The sequence below is a fragment of the Ochotona curzoniae genome, unplaced genomic scaffold, assembly GCF_017591425.1.
Source record: "Ochotona curzoniae isolate NIBS_2020 unplaced genomic scaffold, NIBS_Ocur_1.0 contig_3643, whole genome shotgun sequence".
Taxonomy (NCBI): domain Eukaryota; kingdom Metazoa; phylum Chordata; class Mammalia; order Lagomorpha; family Ochotonidae; genus Ochotona; species Ochotona curzoniae.
This window is the reverse complement of record NW_024465933.1, coordinates 5,909,873-5,926,383: the sequence shown is the minus strand read 5'-3', so window position 1 is coordinate 5,926,383 and position 16,511 is coordinate 5,909,873. Positions and strand designations below refer to the sequence as shown.

The following is a 16,511-nucleotide window of genomic DNA, read 5'->3' as shown; positions in this document are numbered from 1 at the left end:
TCTCAAAATACCCTTGTGTTTGGAAGTAAGTGGAGTAAATGTGTCAGCAGCACTTTGCATGCATCTGTGATAAAGCGTTTCAGGAGCGTACAGCACTTCGGTGTGCGAGGGGTTCTAAACCGAGCACATGGACATCTTTGGAAAGTTGCTAATTTATTGTGAACGGAAGCAGCATGTTCTTAAATGACCTGAATTAATGAGCTGATGTTAGATTCCATGCAAGTCAGGTTAATCAGTGTGTGTTCCATCTTTTATCTGCTTTATCGCTGTTTGATGCCATTTACTGACAACGGATTTCCAGATGCAGGTCCGTGCTTGTGTCAGAGAAAGGGATTTGCCATGGCAGGGCAAAGACTGCTGGAGATGTATGTAGAGAGTGACAGCAAAATCATTTTTGGGCTGTCTGGTCCAGATCTCCAGACACTATATTTTTCCTTTTAAACAAATTTAATTATTTGAAAGGCAGAGTTAGAAAGAGAGAGTACCAGGCACATAGAGCTCTTGCACCCAATGATTTACTCCCCAAATGGTTGTAACAAGTAGGGTCGGGCCGTGGTTGGGCCAGGCTGAAGCCATGAACAAGGAGCTTCCTTTGGGTCATCCACATGGGTGCAGGAATCCAAGCATTTGGGCCTTGCTGTGGTTATTTCCCAAGGCAGTTGGCAGGGAGATGGATTGAAAGTAGTATAGCCAGGACATGAACCAGTACCCGTATGGGATGCCAATAGCCAGGACATGAACCAGTACCCGTGTGGGATGCCAGTGTCTTAGGCAGTGATCTAGCCTGCTGTGCCACAGTGCCACACTTCACACGGTGTTTTGTAGTCTGACAGAGCCACTTTGGAGATGTGATGCCTGAACCCTAATAAATAATCTGAATTAAAAATTTGGTTACACAATGTTTAAAATGTGTGTAAAGCTATAGGAAAACATGGAAGGCGTCTTTTTGCATTTGCCTTATTTTCTTTCTATAGGATTAATAACTGAGATATTATATATTCAGCCAGAAGTGCCCTCCTTGCCACCTTCACTTTCCCTTTGAGCCTGGTTGATCTCTTTCTGGGCATCCTTACGTATTATTTGTGGAAATGTGTGTGTCTACCAGTGCCGCCCACATAGGATCCCTGCTTTGTAAATTTTAATGTTCATTAACTATACATAATATTAAGCCACAAAAGTTATTTGCAAGAAGAATTCTGTATCCTAAAAGTTAATCATTTGCTGGCTTTTTGTATTACATATCTCATTTCCAAGCCTGTGTCGAATCAACTCTCCTTGTGCATAGTAAATTTACATGCAATTAAAATTTGAATTTCAGATGTTAAATTACATATATATTAAATCAAATTTATCTTCAACATATAAATTATTGCATTTAAATTTATTAACATACATTTTTGTGTTGTTATTTTGTATCATATTTAACGAATCAAAAAAATAACCTTCTGTATTTTCCAGTTGGAGCTTAAAATATTGTTGTTTCATTTTTAGTTCTTTAGTTATGATGTAGTAGGAGGTAGGGATCCAGATACAAGTGTAAATATTTTCTGGTCAATGAGTATTTTGGTTGCTCTGAAGTCCGTTGTTTTCTTGTCTGAATTTCTTTATCCTAAAAAATCTCTTCTCTTAAAAGTCAATATGGACACGGTTTTCTGACACTGAAACTCTTGGGCTTAATCTTACTCTTCAACAGAGAATGGAGCAATTTGCTTTGAATATCTTATAATATTCATGAATTTTGATATGTGTTTTTTAAAAAGATTTATTTATTTTAATTGGAAAGGCAAATTTACAGAGAGAAAGAAAGACAGAGATAAAGATCTTCTGTCCATCGGTTCATCCCCCAAGTGTCCGCAATGGCTGGAGCTGAGCCGATCTGAAGCCAGGAGTCTGGAGCCTCTTCTGGATCTCGCATGCAGGTGCAGGTCCCAAGGCTTTGGGCCGTCCTCCACTGCTTTCCCAGGCCACAAGCAGGGAGCTGGATGGGAAGTAGATGGGAAGTGAAACAGCTGAGACATGAACCGGTGCTCACATGGGATTCTGGTGTGTGCAAGGCGAGGATTTAGCCAGGGCCCTTGATATGTGCTTTGTTTTCCATTAAAGGAGGAAAGGAATATATATATATATTTAAGATTTATTTATTTTTATTGGAAAGTCAGATTTATAGAGAAAGTAGAGACAAAGAGGAAGATCTTCTGTCCACTGATTCACTCCCCCTGTGGCTGTAATGGTCAGAGCTGAGTTGATCTGAAATCAGGAGCCAGGATTCTTTTCCGGATCCACCATGTGGGTGCATGATCCCAAGCATATGGGTGCAGGGTCCCAGGAGTTTGAGCCTTCCTCTTCTGCCTTCCCAGTCCTCAAGCATGGTGCTAGAAGGGAAGTGGAGCAGCTGGGATACGAACTGGCACCCGTATAGGATCGTGGGTGTGCAAGATGATGAGTTTAGCCACTAGGCTATTGCACCAGGCCCCAGGGAATATTAACACACACACACACACACACACACACAATTTGGGAGGGGCTGTATTGTGGTGTAAAGGGTAAAGATGCTGCATTAGAAGTTGGCCTCCCATATGGGTTCCAGTTTGTGCCCTGGCTGTTTCACTTTTTTTTTTTTTAAAGATTTATTTTTTTATTGGAAAGGCGGATATACAGTGAGGAAGATCTTCCGACCGATGATTCACTCCCCAAATGAGTGCAACGGCCGATACCATGCTGATCTGAAGCTGGGAGCCTCCTCCGGGTCTCCCACACGGGTGCAGGGTCCCAAAGCTTTGGGTCATCCTTGACTGCCTTCCCAGGCCACAGGCAGGGAGCTGGATGGGAAGCGGGGCTGCCGGGATTGAACCGGCGCCCATATGGGATCTTGGGCCGTGCAAGGCAAGGACCTTAACCACTGTGCCACCGCACCGGGCCCGGCTGTTTTACTTTTAATGCAGCTTCTTGCAAATATGCCTGGGAAATAGCAGAAGATGGCCCAAGTGCTTGGACCCCTGTGTGTATGTGGGAGACTCAGAAAAAGCTCCTGGGTCCTGGCTTCTTACCTGGCCAGCCCTGGCTGGCAGCCATTTGGGAGCAAACCAGTGGGTGGAATGCCTGTGTGTGTGTGTCTTTCAGAGAAATAGATAATTTTGAAACAGAGATACTCAGTGAAATAATTTAATTATCTCTGTTCTAGTTAGAGGCTGTGTTCATTCACTATGTCATTCCACATTTATTGCTGTTGATTGTATGCAAATGATTGCATTAGACACAAGGATCATTCGCTGATAAATATCATTGATAGCGTAATCAATACTGAACCGTGATTAGTCCTGTTTTATTAGTTACAGTAGAACTGGCTTATATTGACACTGTGCAGATTGGCGAGCAAGTAAGATGATCTTTTGTAAACCCAACCTAGAATTCCCAGCTGTATTGCATGTCCTCCTGTGAGGAGCCTGGGAGCCTCTAGGGCAGGCTCATAACTGGCAGACTTCTGGGAACTTCCGGCACCTGTGAGTACCCAGAAGAGTGAGGGAGGAAGAGCTGGGTGGCGCTCACACCCTGGGAGAAGCCTGGAGTTCAAAGCAGGTTGAATTCAAAGGCTTAAGTGCAGAGGTGGCATTGAGAGACCGCGTGGGGCTCCCTTGTTTTGGCGTCATGGTTCTGCAAGCTGCTGGGGAGGACTCCTTCCCCTTAAAAATCTGAAGTCCAAGTGGACTGGGCGTGCGCCTCTTCCTTTGCCATATCACCTGTTGTTTAGTTGCTCAGACTGGAATGACGCTGTGGCTGAACTCACAGTCTCATGGGAAGGCTGTTGACAAAGCTTTATCTTACATTTCCTGTTCTTCCATTTTCCTTTAGGTTTTGTGAACGATTCTGTTACTAAATCTATCGTGGCTTTGCGTTTGACTCTGGTGGTGAAGGCCAGCACCTGTGTGCCAGGTGAGAGCCATGCCAACGACCTGCCTTGCTCTGGAAGAGGGACGTGCAGCACGAAGCCCTCGGAGGTGAGCAGAAGCCTAGCAGTGTGGACCAGTCTGTTTGTATAAATGCAAACCCTTGTATTCATGTGTGTGTGTGCATAGAAACAGGGATGGATGGGAGAGACCAAACGCATCTGCCAGAGAAAACTCACCAAATGTCTGACTTGAGTTATGTATCAGTGGCAAACATGTGGTTATATAAATCTCTGTATGATTTTTAAGATGCTTGGAATGAATTTGTGCATGAGGGTCTTGCAAGAAGTAGTCATGATGTCTGGCTCCTTAGAATCAAAGGAACTAGAAGAAGGGCAAGCACGCTTATTACCAGGTTGCATAATTGTGGCCTACAAATGGGTTGCATTTCCCCAGGGATGATAACTACCTACAGTAGAGAGAGTTAAGCAAAGGGACAGATGAGTGGGGGGGAGGGAAGGGGAGAAGCTGTTGGAGTTAACGTTAAGTGGGAGTGGAGCTTTAATCCCCCAAGGAGCGTGGTTTATTGTAGACCGACTTCAACATTTCTGGAGTGACAGCCCCTTGTGATGTGGGTGCATTTGGTGATGTGACCCCGAGCTTTGCCAAGTGAAAGCCCTGTTGGAAGAGCCGTGGTTTTCCTATCTTAGGTGTGATATTGGAGTTATTTAAGCAGACCGTTTTCATGAGCGAGAAGGCAGATTATGATCAGAACCTGAGTAGCAGAAACCATGATTTCTGCAAAATTGTTGCGAAAGAGCACAGAAAATAACCAAAGTCAAACCACAACTCTGCTTTCGGTGAGGGCGGGTGATGGAGTCGGCACACTAAAGGCAGCAGGGATGCATGGCAGGTGCTTCTGCACAGCTGGTGTGCCCGTTCCCTCCCAGCCTCGGCTCTCCTGTTTCTGCCCGCATGGACTGTTCTGCTTCCTTTGCTGAGGACAAACCTCGGTGTGTGTCAGGAAGAGAAGAAGTGAGGAAACTGAGCGTTCTTCTGTGACAGTCAGTGCTAGGGAGAGGCCAACTTGGTGAGGGGCAAAAGGAGGAGCGGGAGAACTTGTCCTACGAGGGGCAGACCAGGAAGAGCCAAGGATGTGGGTTGGAAGAGCATCTGGCCTTGCTGGGGCACATCCACCTGTTCCCAGGGGACAGTCTTAGGCCCGGTGAGCTTTGGAAATGATCCTTGTGGCAAAAGATCAAGCTGATCCATGAGGAAGGGAGGGCTGTTCTCAGAACTGCTGGCTGACAAAGTGGTAGAGTTCCTTGTGAGATTTCTTTCCTGTCGATGGCCTTTCTTTGTCGTGTTCAAGGCCATGTCCATGCCGTTGCTGACCATGCCACCGCTGACCATGCTCGCTTGGGGGTGGCCACCAAGCCTGGGACTCTGCCGCAGGAATGCTCTAACTGTGAGCTTCTACTTGGGGGCTTGGCCTGGGCTCATGGAGAACGCAGGAAAGGGACTGAGCACCTGGCCATTGACTTGGCACATTTTGCCCAACGTAGGGGGGAGACTTCAAAACACAAACTCTGAAGCCTTGGTGAAGGATCCGTCCTTGCAGAGAGAGGGTGTCTTCCTCAGGGGCACCAGCTGCTCGGATGCCTCCTCCTGCGGCTGCAGCCCCCGACTCGGCGCCACTTGTTCCTGCAGCGTGGAGCCTCTGCTCTTGACTTGATGTTTACCTTCAGCGTGTTTCAGGACACTGGCAAGTAGTGTTCTGTGAGCTGTTGTAATTGTTCTAGGCAAGGAGCAGGCTGGATCATCCCTTCTGAGACCCACCATTGCTGTTTTTTTTTTTTTAAAGATTTATTTATTTGAAAGCCAGAGTTACAAAGGGAAGGGAGATGAGGAGATACCAGTTTATTTGCTAGAAGCTTGCAAGAGCCAGGGCTCAGCCCGGCAGAAGCTAGGAGCCAGAAGTTTCATCCAGGTCTCCTTTGTGGATACAGGTGGCTGAACCCTTGGACCACCATCTGCTGCTTTCCTAGGCACATTAGCAAGGAGTTAGATTGTAAGTGGGACAGCTTGGATTTGAACCAGCAGCCCTTTCATTTTTATCTTGGAAAGAAAAATCTGGTGTGACCTGGGCCACCTATGGCAGGAGCAGGGGAGCAGGAAGCTGGGGTACCATGTTTATGTCTACCTGGTTACCATGGCTCTTAGTGATTCTACTGTGGCTGCTGTGGTGCCATAGGAGTAGTTTGGTAGCCATGAAAGACTTGTTGTCATGTGTCCTTCTTTTTATTGTTTCCTAAAATTAGAAGTGATATAGTCCCATCTTCCAGCCAATGCAAGAATCTAATTCATAGTATAAAACAAATGAACTGTATTTGGTGATTTAATTTTATTGTTTCTAATCATTTTTGTGTCTTTTTATTAGAACATCCATCAGAACAAACATAACGCTGTTCTTTCTGCAACTCCTGTCATTTGGTAATGGAACTCATTTCTTTTCTGTCGGCCTTCCTTGGCCGGGGAATATTTCTCAATTGCACGTTGATGGGTGGCTTGTGATAAAGCTGGAGCTTGTTGCTCTTAGCTCTGGCACCTTTCTGGGAAGGTCTTTTCAAAGGTTTCCTGTAACACTGGAAGGAGTTCTTGGTTTCTGAAAACTGCTTTTATTACAAGGGCTGATTCTGAGCTCCTTAAGAAAAAAAAATACTTGTCTGCTGGCCACTGTTTGTCGTTGAGCTTGGTCCCCAAGGTGGCTTGCCTGGCAGCCGCTGCCTAGCTGATCACTTACTGGTTGGTTAGTTTGCAGGTAAATATCAGGGTCCACACGGGGCTCTATGCTGGGCTGAGTGTTAAGTCTTCTTTACATCCAGATTCAATGTAATAAATGTTGTCCCTCATGGGCAAGTGGGTATCAGGTAGGGTCTTCCAGAGAAGCAGACCCAAAAGGATAGGTATACTGAGAATTTTTTAAAAGCACATGTATTGAAAGGCAGAGTGATACGCAGACAGAGGGAAAGACAAAATATCTTCCATTTCCTGGTTCACTCCCCAAATGGCCACAGCAGTCAGGTCTGGTCAGTGCGAAGGCAGGAGCCAGGAGCTCTCTCCAGATCTCCCCTGTGGGTGGCAAAGGTCCAAAGTACTTGGACCATTTTTCACTGCATCCCCAGGAGCATTAGCAGGGAGCTGGCTTAGAAAGAGAGCAGGTGGTGCCTGAACAGATGTTTCAATATGAAAGGTGGGATTGCAAGCGGCATTGTTGTGTGCTACAATGCTTATCTGAGAGTTTTAAGAAATTAGCTCTGGGGCCGCTTTTGTGGCATAGCAGGTTAAACCCGTTTGAGTCCCAGATGCTTCACTTCGAATCCAGCTCACAGGTAATGTGCCTGGGAAAGCAGCAGCGGCTCTTCTAAGTCCTTGGGGTCTTGCATCTATGTGAGAGAGGCAGATGAACGTCCTTGCTCGGGACTTTGGCCTGGCCCAGCCCTGGATGCTACGGCCATCTGCGGAATGAGCCAGCACATGAAAGATCTGGCTCTTTCTGTTTGAATTTCTGCCTTTTTAATGCATAAATAAATTCATCTGTAGGGGAAAAAATGGGAAATCTGATGGAGGAGATGGGGAATCTTTCACTCAGAGCAAAGCAGCTTGCGTGCGAAGACGCCCTGCAGGCTCCCTGCGTTCAGAGAGGTCAGCCTTTGGTTCCTCTGTGTCTTCAGCAGACTGTGTGACTACATCCAGAACACCCTGGCAGGAACATCTGCTATCAACTGTGGGGGGCACCCAGCTACACTGGTATTGTTGTTCCCTGTTGCCCATGCCCACCCAACTAATCCCTTGCACAAAGCAAAGGGAGTTGTTGGAGTTGTTTTGAAGTGTAAGTTCATGGAGCCGGCATGGTAGCATAGCACATGAATCCTCCACCTGCGGTGCTGGCATCGCATATGGGCACTAGTTCTAGTCATGGCTGCTCCACTTCCCGTGCAACTCACTGCTTGTGACTAGGGAAAGCAGTAGAGGATGGCCCAAGTCATTGGGACCATGCACCCACGTGCAAAACCTGGAAGAAGCTCCTGGCTTCAGACTAGTCCAGTTCTTGCCATTGGCATTTGGGGAATGAACCAGCAAATGTAAGCTAGCTAACTTTCTTTCTTTCTTTTTCTTTGTTTCTTTGTTTCTTTGTTTCTTTGTTTCTTTGTTTCTTTCTTTCTTTCTTTCTTTCTTTCTTTCTTTCTTATCTGTAACTCTTTTGAGTAAAAATAAATAAATAGTTATTTCAAAAAGACATTAGTTCACCTAACAATAGCGTCAGGTCCCTGACACATTGCCGCACTCAGGCCCCTCATACATATTCTCACTGTGGGGCTGTTGATTCTGCTGTGAAAGTGGATTGTAGGCAGCGCTTCCGGAAGCAGCGGTTTTGGGGAAGTGCTTACTGGCAATACATTCTGGCTGACTCCCTACTGGGAGGCACAGCAGTTTTCAGTGAAGGATTGCATTGCTAGTCATTTCAAGGTCGTCTAGAGAGAATCCAAAGTGAGTGTTGGGAAGTATATAGTGATTCAGGAACTAGAGTGTCATGTTTCCTGGCCTTGGTCTTTACCAGTAAGTCGTTGGGACTGTGTCTCCATTTCTAGAACATTCCCTAGAAATCTCTCATGATCTTCTCGTAGGAATCCATCACCTGTGGGCTGTTAGGATGGGGACTGGGACTTTTCTTCGAGGAAATTTGGCTGGTGTCACTCTCAGTCTCTTTCAGAGTTTGTATCTTAATTCTGCCTCCGGATATGGGTCTGTGCCTGAGAAAGGCACTTCCATATCAGGCTGCTGGAGTCCTTGGGTCCCCTTTCTCGCTTGCTATTGTTATCTCAGGCTCAGCCCCAAATCTTCCTTCTTCCAGAAGCTGTCTCCTATGCACCAGGGTGAAGTAGTCACCCCTTCTGAGTCCTATAGCGCAATCCTTGTTTGAAAGTATGTGTGGCTTCAGACTGATGCTGTGTTTTCACGAGTTCGTTATCATCTGCTTGTGCTTCTTGCAGTTACTGGGCTCTCAGTACTCTCCTGGGCTCTGGGGGACACAGCATTAGTCAGGCAGATCACAGCCTCTCAGGAGGGTTGGGAAGGTCTCCAGGTGCTGGATGGATGACTCACTGGGTCCAAGCACAGGATGCTGTGTGCGGTGGGTGAGGTTTATGAGACATGTCCAGCTCTGGTGTGAGATCATGCAGAACTCCCGCTGAGGGATTTACTCAGTCAGCCTCGCTGTCGTCAGCATCAGCTTCGGGTTCATTTCACATCCACCTCAACAACCAGCTCAGTGTTTCCCTGAAGGAGGTGCTCAAGTGCAGTCTGTGCGCTGAACGAGAGAACTAACAACCCAAGAGGCAATGAAAACCAAGTTCTCTTAGTTTCCAGTTAGATGTGTGCACTGAGGGCTATATTCAGTAAGTGTGGGAGCATGGAAAAGAGATGCTGAGTCTCATTTTGTGAAACCATGTGTCGTCTGATCTGTAGCTGTCCTGCATGGTGACCCAGAAAGTGGCAGCAACGCTTAGCTGCATTTTAAGCAGCATTGCCAATCCTCTCCCTGTGTTTTCAGAAGGCAACAGGTTGGAGTCGCTGGGACTCTGCATCATGACTTCCCAACCTGCTGGTGGTTTGAATCCTCCACAGTGCTCTGCATGTCCGGCAGTGGCCGTGTAGAATCCTGTTCCACCGCCCTTGGACTCCCCTCCAAGAACTGATTCCCCACCATGGTTGGTGCAAGCCCAGAGGGCCTTGTGCTGAGACCTTGGAAGGCACTGTGACCCAGTAGAGTTGTTAGGAAGAAATAGGGTAGGAGAGCACATGAGGACCCAGGTACAAACAGCTTTATGATGGACTCTTGGTATAAACTTTGGAGCTAGAGGAAAGCATACAAGGTGAAGACCAGCAAAAGATATGTGCACTTTCCCTGGCAGAAGCTGCTCTGTGGAGCTAAGGAGTGTGTTTTCTGAGGAGTCAGGGTAGAGGAGTCTTCACTGTTAGAAACACAAAGACTAGGATTGAATCAAGATGGTGGAATATGAGAAGGACACGTTTAAACAGAGAAACATTAGCCAGTGTGAAGCAGACAGGGCCCATTCCAGGAAGTAGGAGAGGACAGAACAATAGCAGAGAGGTACCTGGAGACTGGCAGACACAGGAAGGCAGCAGACACAATGGTGTGGTGTTGCAGTGATTGATATTCCACTGACATTGAGTGAACGGTGATCTGAACTTCACCAGCAGCTGGAACTCCACCAGCAACCAGGTGGTAAGGGCTTTCACTGGGAGTTCAGGAGGTGAACCCAGACAAAGAAGTGCTCATCCTGCTGGTCTGTTTGATTTAACCAGAGGCAGAGACAGAGCAGCATGTCCCGGATGGGTGGTGCGAGGACAGGGAGGATTTCACAGACCAGTCTGTCCCCTAGTGTGGAATTGGGCGCCATTTTGTTTAAATAGGCAAAGGTTAGGGGATAGTGCTGCACTTGCACTGAGCTGGGAGTGAACTTATTTCTGACTCAGTGAACTGCAACAACATGGCATCCTACAGGTTCCACCGAGACAGGTTCGAGTAGCCCTAAGACCTGACAGCCAAAAGAATTCTAATAGTGGCACACTAGGTGCCATTTTGTATGGTATGAGAAGACTGCAGTGGACAACAGTGAGCTGTGCGTGCACTGAGCTGGGAGTGAACTCACTGAGCTCAGTGCAATGCACTGGTCCCACAGGAAAGTAATACTGACTTTGACATCTTATGGGTCAAAATAGGTCCGTGTGGCCCTCAGACCCAACGGCCAACTGGTTCTGGTAAGATCAGTACTACCAACAACTTAGCTATGTAGGACACATGGTGTCTCCCTAATCCTGGGACCTGCTCCAAATGGAAGTGGGAGAAAGGTTGCAGAGACAACAGTGCAGCCTCAGCATGGTATCACAGGAGGTGGAAAGTGGTGACCCAGGTGCTGGGGCTACGAAGACAATGGTGGACATCTAACATAAGAACCCAGACCTGGAACTGGCTGGAGGGAGTGGCACAACTGACTGCAAACAAAGAGATATGTACCAATTGCAGTAAGTAAAATCACACTGTAGACCTGTAGGTGACAGAGCTTAGAAACCTGCCCCAAGGACAAGACTCTGCTAACCAGAAGTACAATGGCCAAGAGCACAAGGAGAGACAAAGGCACAATGAACATTCCTGAAACTCTGCTGCAACGGAGCAAAAGTCTTTGCCAACTTCAGGGTTAACTGAGGAAGACATCAAGAAAATGGGGAATACAGAACTCAAAACACTTGTTATAAAGCTTCTGATCAACAACAAGAAGCACATAATACAGGAGTTCAAGGAATCTAAGGAATGGCACACAGGAAATGAATCAACTGAAAGCTGATATATCAGAAATGAAGAATACAGTGGAACAAATTAAAAGTACAGTGGAGAGTCTCCAAAATAGAAAGAAGTAAGCAGAAGAAAGAATCTCAGAATTGGAAGATATTTCCTGACACCAGGGGAAAACAAATAAAAAGCTTGAAGCAGAGCTGGATCAAGCTAAAAAAAGGTATTCAAGAACTGAAAGATACTACAAAAAGGCCAAGTATAAGAGTTATGGGAGTCCCAGAAGGTGCAGAAAGCGTGTTAAAGCTTACAAATATATTTAATGAAACAATAAGGGAAAACTTCCCTAATCTAGAGAAAGAATTGGGAAACAAGATCCAGGAGGGGCACAGAACTCCCAACAGGGTTGTCCAAAAATGATCTTCACTACGACACATGATAATCAAGCTCTCTCCAATCAAACATAAGGAAAGGATCCTTAAGTGTGAATGTGAAAAAAATCAGTTGACATATAAAGGAAAGCCAACTAAACTCACAGGAGATCTCTCACAGGAAACTCTACAGGCCAGAAGAGCAACATATTCCAGATTCCAGAAGCAAAAAATTTCCGGCCTAGAATAACATATCCAGCAAAGTTTTTTTTTGTCTTCGAAAATGAAATAAAATTCTTCCACAGTAAAGAAAAGCTCAAAGAATATGTTTCTTTCAGACCTGCCCTACAAAAGATACTTTAAGATGTTCTCTTGACAGAGAAAAGGAATAGCACACACCAAAACCAAAGTCAAATGGAAGAACATTCCAGTAAAATAACAGCAGAAGACTAAGTCAATGAACAACTCATTGCTAAAATGACAGGACCAAATTACAACCCATTCATATTAATCCTGAATATACATGGCTCAAACTCATTAATCAAACATCACATGTCATTTGATGGGATTAAAACAAGGAAGCCTATGTATTTTTTTTGTATACAGGAGACATATCAATAAAAATCAGTGGAAACTATAGGTCATAGATTTTGATTTGTTTTTAGTTTCTTCAAAACTCTCATTAAATTCTTCAGTGACTCATAGATCATACAATAGCATCATTTTCTTTAAGAAGGTTCTTGATTTTCTTTTTCATTTCTTCAGCGACACACTAGTCATTCAGTATCATGTGATTTAACTTCATAGTGTTGTTCATTTCTTTTTTGTTCCTGTTCTTGATTTTTGTCTTGTGGCTTTTCATTTAAGGGGATGTATAGTGACTGTGTAATGGAGACTATCATATCCAGATGTGAAGATACAATGCAGTATGCATCTCTACTTCCAGACCGAAGATGGACTCCCAATGAAATTGTTTATTATATCTTGAATAGGAAGCTGGACTCTGCCATTGTCCATGCCTGCAATGATGTTTGTGAAGAATGACGGTTTATGAAGAAACATACTATAGTAATGATATAGGGCAACTCATTGAGGGGGGATGGGGGGATAAGGGAAATCCAGGGCCTATGGAACTGTATCATAAAATGATAATAATAAAGAAATGCTAGATGGAAATCAAAAACCAAAACAAACAAAAAGAAACATATGTATCACCAAGGTGCTGAAACTCAGGGCACGGGTGGGAATGAGTCAGTGTGGGTTCGATACCCTGTCTTGGAATTGCAGTACGTGATACCCCTGTGGTTAGGAAGCTGCCACTCCCTTCCATGTTACAAAACCCACAGATGACTGTATGTTTACCTGCACAAGAAATAGGATGAAGTGTTTGAATCAGTCATTCGAAATGATTTAAAGAAATGACTTTAACATCCTACCCAGCGGGCAAGTGTCTCATCATGTTTTCAGAGGTTTAAAGGCATCTCCTCACATTAGTTGTAGAGGAGGGGACATTTGTGTCATTACAGGCTTATGAAGGTGAGGATTGTAACATTAGTGATAATATCAGGGTCAGAGATTTTAGCCGCATCTCTGCAGATTTTAGACACCAATAAATTACCAAGAAATCGAAGTTTAAGAGGAATGGAAGATGTTTGTTCAAGGTTTTGGGAACCAAGTCATGGCTGCGGTGGGAACAGGTATGGGGAGATTTTGGGGACTTTGGTTCTGGTTCCATTTGCCCCAGTAATGTCCCATATCATGGTATTCAGGATTGTGGCCAGCTGTGGAACCTGCTTTGTCTGTTTATTACAAGGGAAGCAGGGTAGCGGGTGGAAATCTGATGGTTTTAGTTTTTTTGCTTTGACCTTGTAGTGCTTTGGCGCGCTGTTTCAATGTATAATGTGTGTGTGAATCACACGGGACCTTGTTAAACTGCAGATCCTGACCCAGCAGGTGTGGGATGCACCTGAGCCATGACACACGTGATCTGAATGCTGCTGGCCTGGGGACACGGATGAGAGCCTAAGGCATTAAGGACACGTCGCCTGTGACCTTCCTGACACTTGGAGGATTCGTCAGCTCCCTTTGTGACAGTCGATGGCATATATCTTACCAGGGGACTCGATTCTTGGTTTTTCTTTCTTTAGAGCAGATTTTGAGGACATGGTGGCACAGATGAAATCAGTCATTTGGGAACAGACCAGCTCCTCTAGGTACAGCTATAGGAATTCATGTGTGGCCCAGAAATCGATGTTACACATCATTTGTTACCTGACTAAGGCATTATAAAGGGAAAGGATGCTTGTTTTGTAGCTGTGGTAGAGATCCATGATTATTATTATTATTAGATTTTGATCCATAGCTTGAAATACAAAAATAAAGCTTTGGTGATACTTAAAAAAAAGGAATTATTTTTTATTTTACTTGAAAAGCAGAATTAGGAGAGGGAGATACAGAGACACAGATCTTCTGTTCATTAGCTAACTCCCCCATGGCTGCTACAGCCATTGCTAGACCAGTCCAGAGCCAGGAACCAGGAGCTTCTTACAGGTCTCCCATGTGGGTGCAGGGACCCAAGTCCTTGGGCCATCAGTTTCTGCTTTTCCAGGTCACCAGTGAGGAGCTGAATGGGAAGTGGAGAAGCCGAGAGTAGAAGGGCACTCCTGTGGGATGCTGGTGCCAGAGTGGAGGATCAGCTACACCATGGCGCCGGCCCCTAGGGGAGATGGTGACACCTAAGGGAAAAGCCATCATTTTGGAACTTGGAAGGCTTGCTTTCTTTGCTTTTCCTCTTTGAGGAATTTTTTTCCTTTCACTTGGTGTTTACTCCTTGAGTCAGAGGGCTGAATGAGAGGCATCGCAGGAGGTGCAGCCTCGGGCCTTTGCACGGAGGACACAGTGCAGCATCCGTGTCTTCTCGGAAGAGCCTGAAAACTGTCAGCTGTTGCTCCTTATGAAGAGGCTTGTTCTGTGTAACATGTTGCAGGATTCCTTCTTTTTTTTTCTTTCACATTTTCATGTCCTCATCCAGTGTTTCATAATTGTAGAGCTGTGTCCTCTCTAAGCTCTCCAATGTGTCAGTCCAGAGCCTACTATTGAGGGGCCAGCACTGTAAGAATCAAGATGGTGGAATAGGAGAAAGACACATTTAAACAGACAGAGAAACATCAGCCAGTGTGAAGCAGACAGGGCACATTCCAGGAAGTAGGAGAGGACAGAACAATAGCAGAGGGGTACCTGGAGACTGGCAGACACAGGAAGGCAGCAGACACAATGGTGTGGTGTTGTACTGACTGATGCCCCAGTGACATTGAGTGAACGGTGATCTGAACTTCACCAGCAGCTGGAACTCCACCAGCAACCAGGTGGTAAGGGCTTTCACTGGGAGTTCAGGAGGTGAATCCAGACAAAGAAGTGCTCGTCCTGCTGGTTTGTTTGATTTGGCCAGGGGCAGAGACAGAGCAGCATGTCCTGGATGGGTGGTGTGGGGACCGGGTAGATTTCATAGCCCAGTCTGTCCCCTAGAGCAGTATCTGGCGCCATTTTGTTTAAGGAGGCAGGAGCTGTGAGTTAGGACTGCACATGCACTGAGCTGGGAGTGAACTCATTTCAGGCTCAGTGAACTGCAACAACATGGCATCCTACAGGTTTCACCCAAGACAGGTTCGAGGTAGCCCCCAGATTTGACAGCCAGCAGATTCAGAATTCTAATAGTGGCACATTAGGTGCCATTCCTTACAGTGTGGTAAAGTATTTAAGACTGTAGTGGACAACAGTGAGCTGTTCATGCGCTGAGCTTGGCAAGACCTCACTGAGCTCAGTGCATTGCACTGGTCCCACAGGAAAATAATACTGTCAATGGCATTGAGGGGTCAGCATTGTATCATAGCAGGAAAAGTTTCACAGGGCTGCCGACTTGAGCTGTGGTTGCCGCACTTCCAGTTCAGCTTCCTGCTAAAAGCCTGGGAAAGCAGCAGAGGATGGCCCACGTCCTTGGGCCCTTGTATGTACATGGAAGATTCAGAGAAAGCTCCAGGCTCTAGACTTTAGCCCCGCCTAGTTCCAGCCATTGGCATCCATGAAAGATCTCTCCCTGTGTAACTCTGCCTTTCAAGTAAATAAGCTAGTCTCTGAAACAATAGCAACAACAGTGATGGAAAGAAGCTACGATAAGGAGTTCATGAGTCTGAGCCTCATCTACAGCCTGTCTCCCGGAATGCATCCCGCTCTCCTTGGCCGCCTCCGTTTCTAACCATTTGGGGTGGCCTGATACTTTTTTCTGATCCGAAGGGGGAAATCCTTTCTATTATGTCCCCGCCCCCACATTTGCTGCAGCCACTGCATGTTGAGTCCTAAGGCTAAGAGGGGCTCACGTCTTCCCCTAAAGGCTCGCAAGATTAGATGCTTTGTTGTTTGTGACAAATGCCCAGATCCTTCTGTGACTTTATTTTAGATATTAGAAATAACATGTCTTTGCAGAAGGCCTTTCCAGGTTGTGGCAAGTTAGGCAACTTTCTAAGGGTGAGTGTTGAAGGCAGCCGTGATTAGGAGGAGAGCAAGTGCAAAGCAGCATTTGAAAATGGGGTAGAAGCACCCACTGGTTCTGGGTGCTGGCTCCAAGTGTTGGATACGATTGGTCATTTTGCCCCAGTATTCACTGGGGCTCCTGATGCAGATCAGTTGCTCACTATGGTTTGTGAGAAATACAGACTTCCTTGACCCCTTGGCCAATGGGGCAGTATTAGTGGGCTAGCTTCACTTGGCACAGTGAGATCCTGGCTTTGCAGAGTAAGGATTTAGCCATTAGGTTACTGCACCAGGTCCCTGTTCTTTAAAATAGTATGAAATTGGACATGTAGTAGAATCTGTAAGATTAGTTGG

The 16,511-nt window shown here is 45.8% G+C and overlaps 1 protein-coding gene across 1 annotated transcript in view; it reads left to right on the top strand.

The window, feature by feature from the left end:
- The window catches only part of DNER (delta/notch like EGF repeat containing), a 287,788-nt gene that overhangs the window by 137,621 nt on the left and 133,656 nt on the right, over positions 1-16,511 (top strand). Inside the window, exon 5 of the mRNA XM_040982795.1 lies at positions 3,850-3,995. Within this exon, the coding sequence (XP_040838729.1) occupies positions 3,850-3,995 (146 nt within the window). The remainder of the gene's footprint in view (positions 1-3,849; positions 3,996-16,511) is intronic.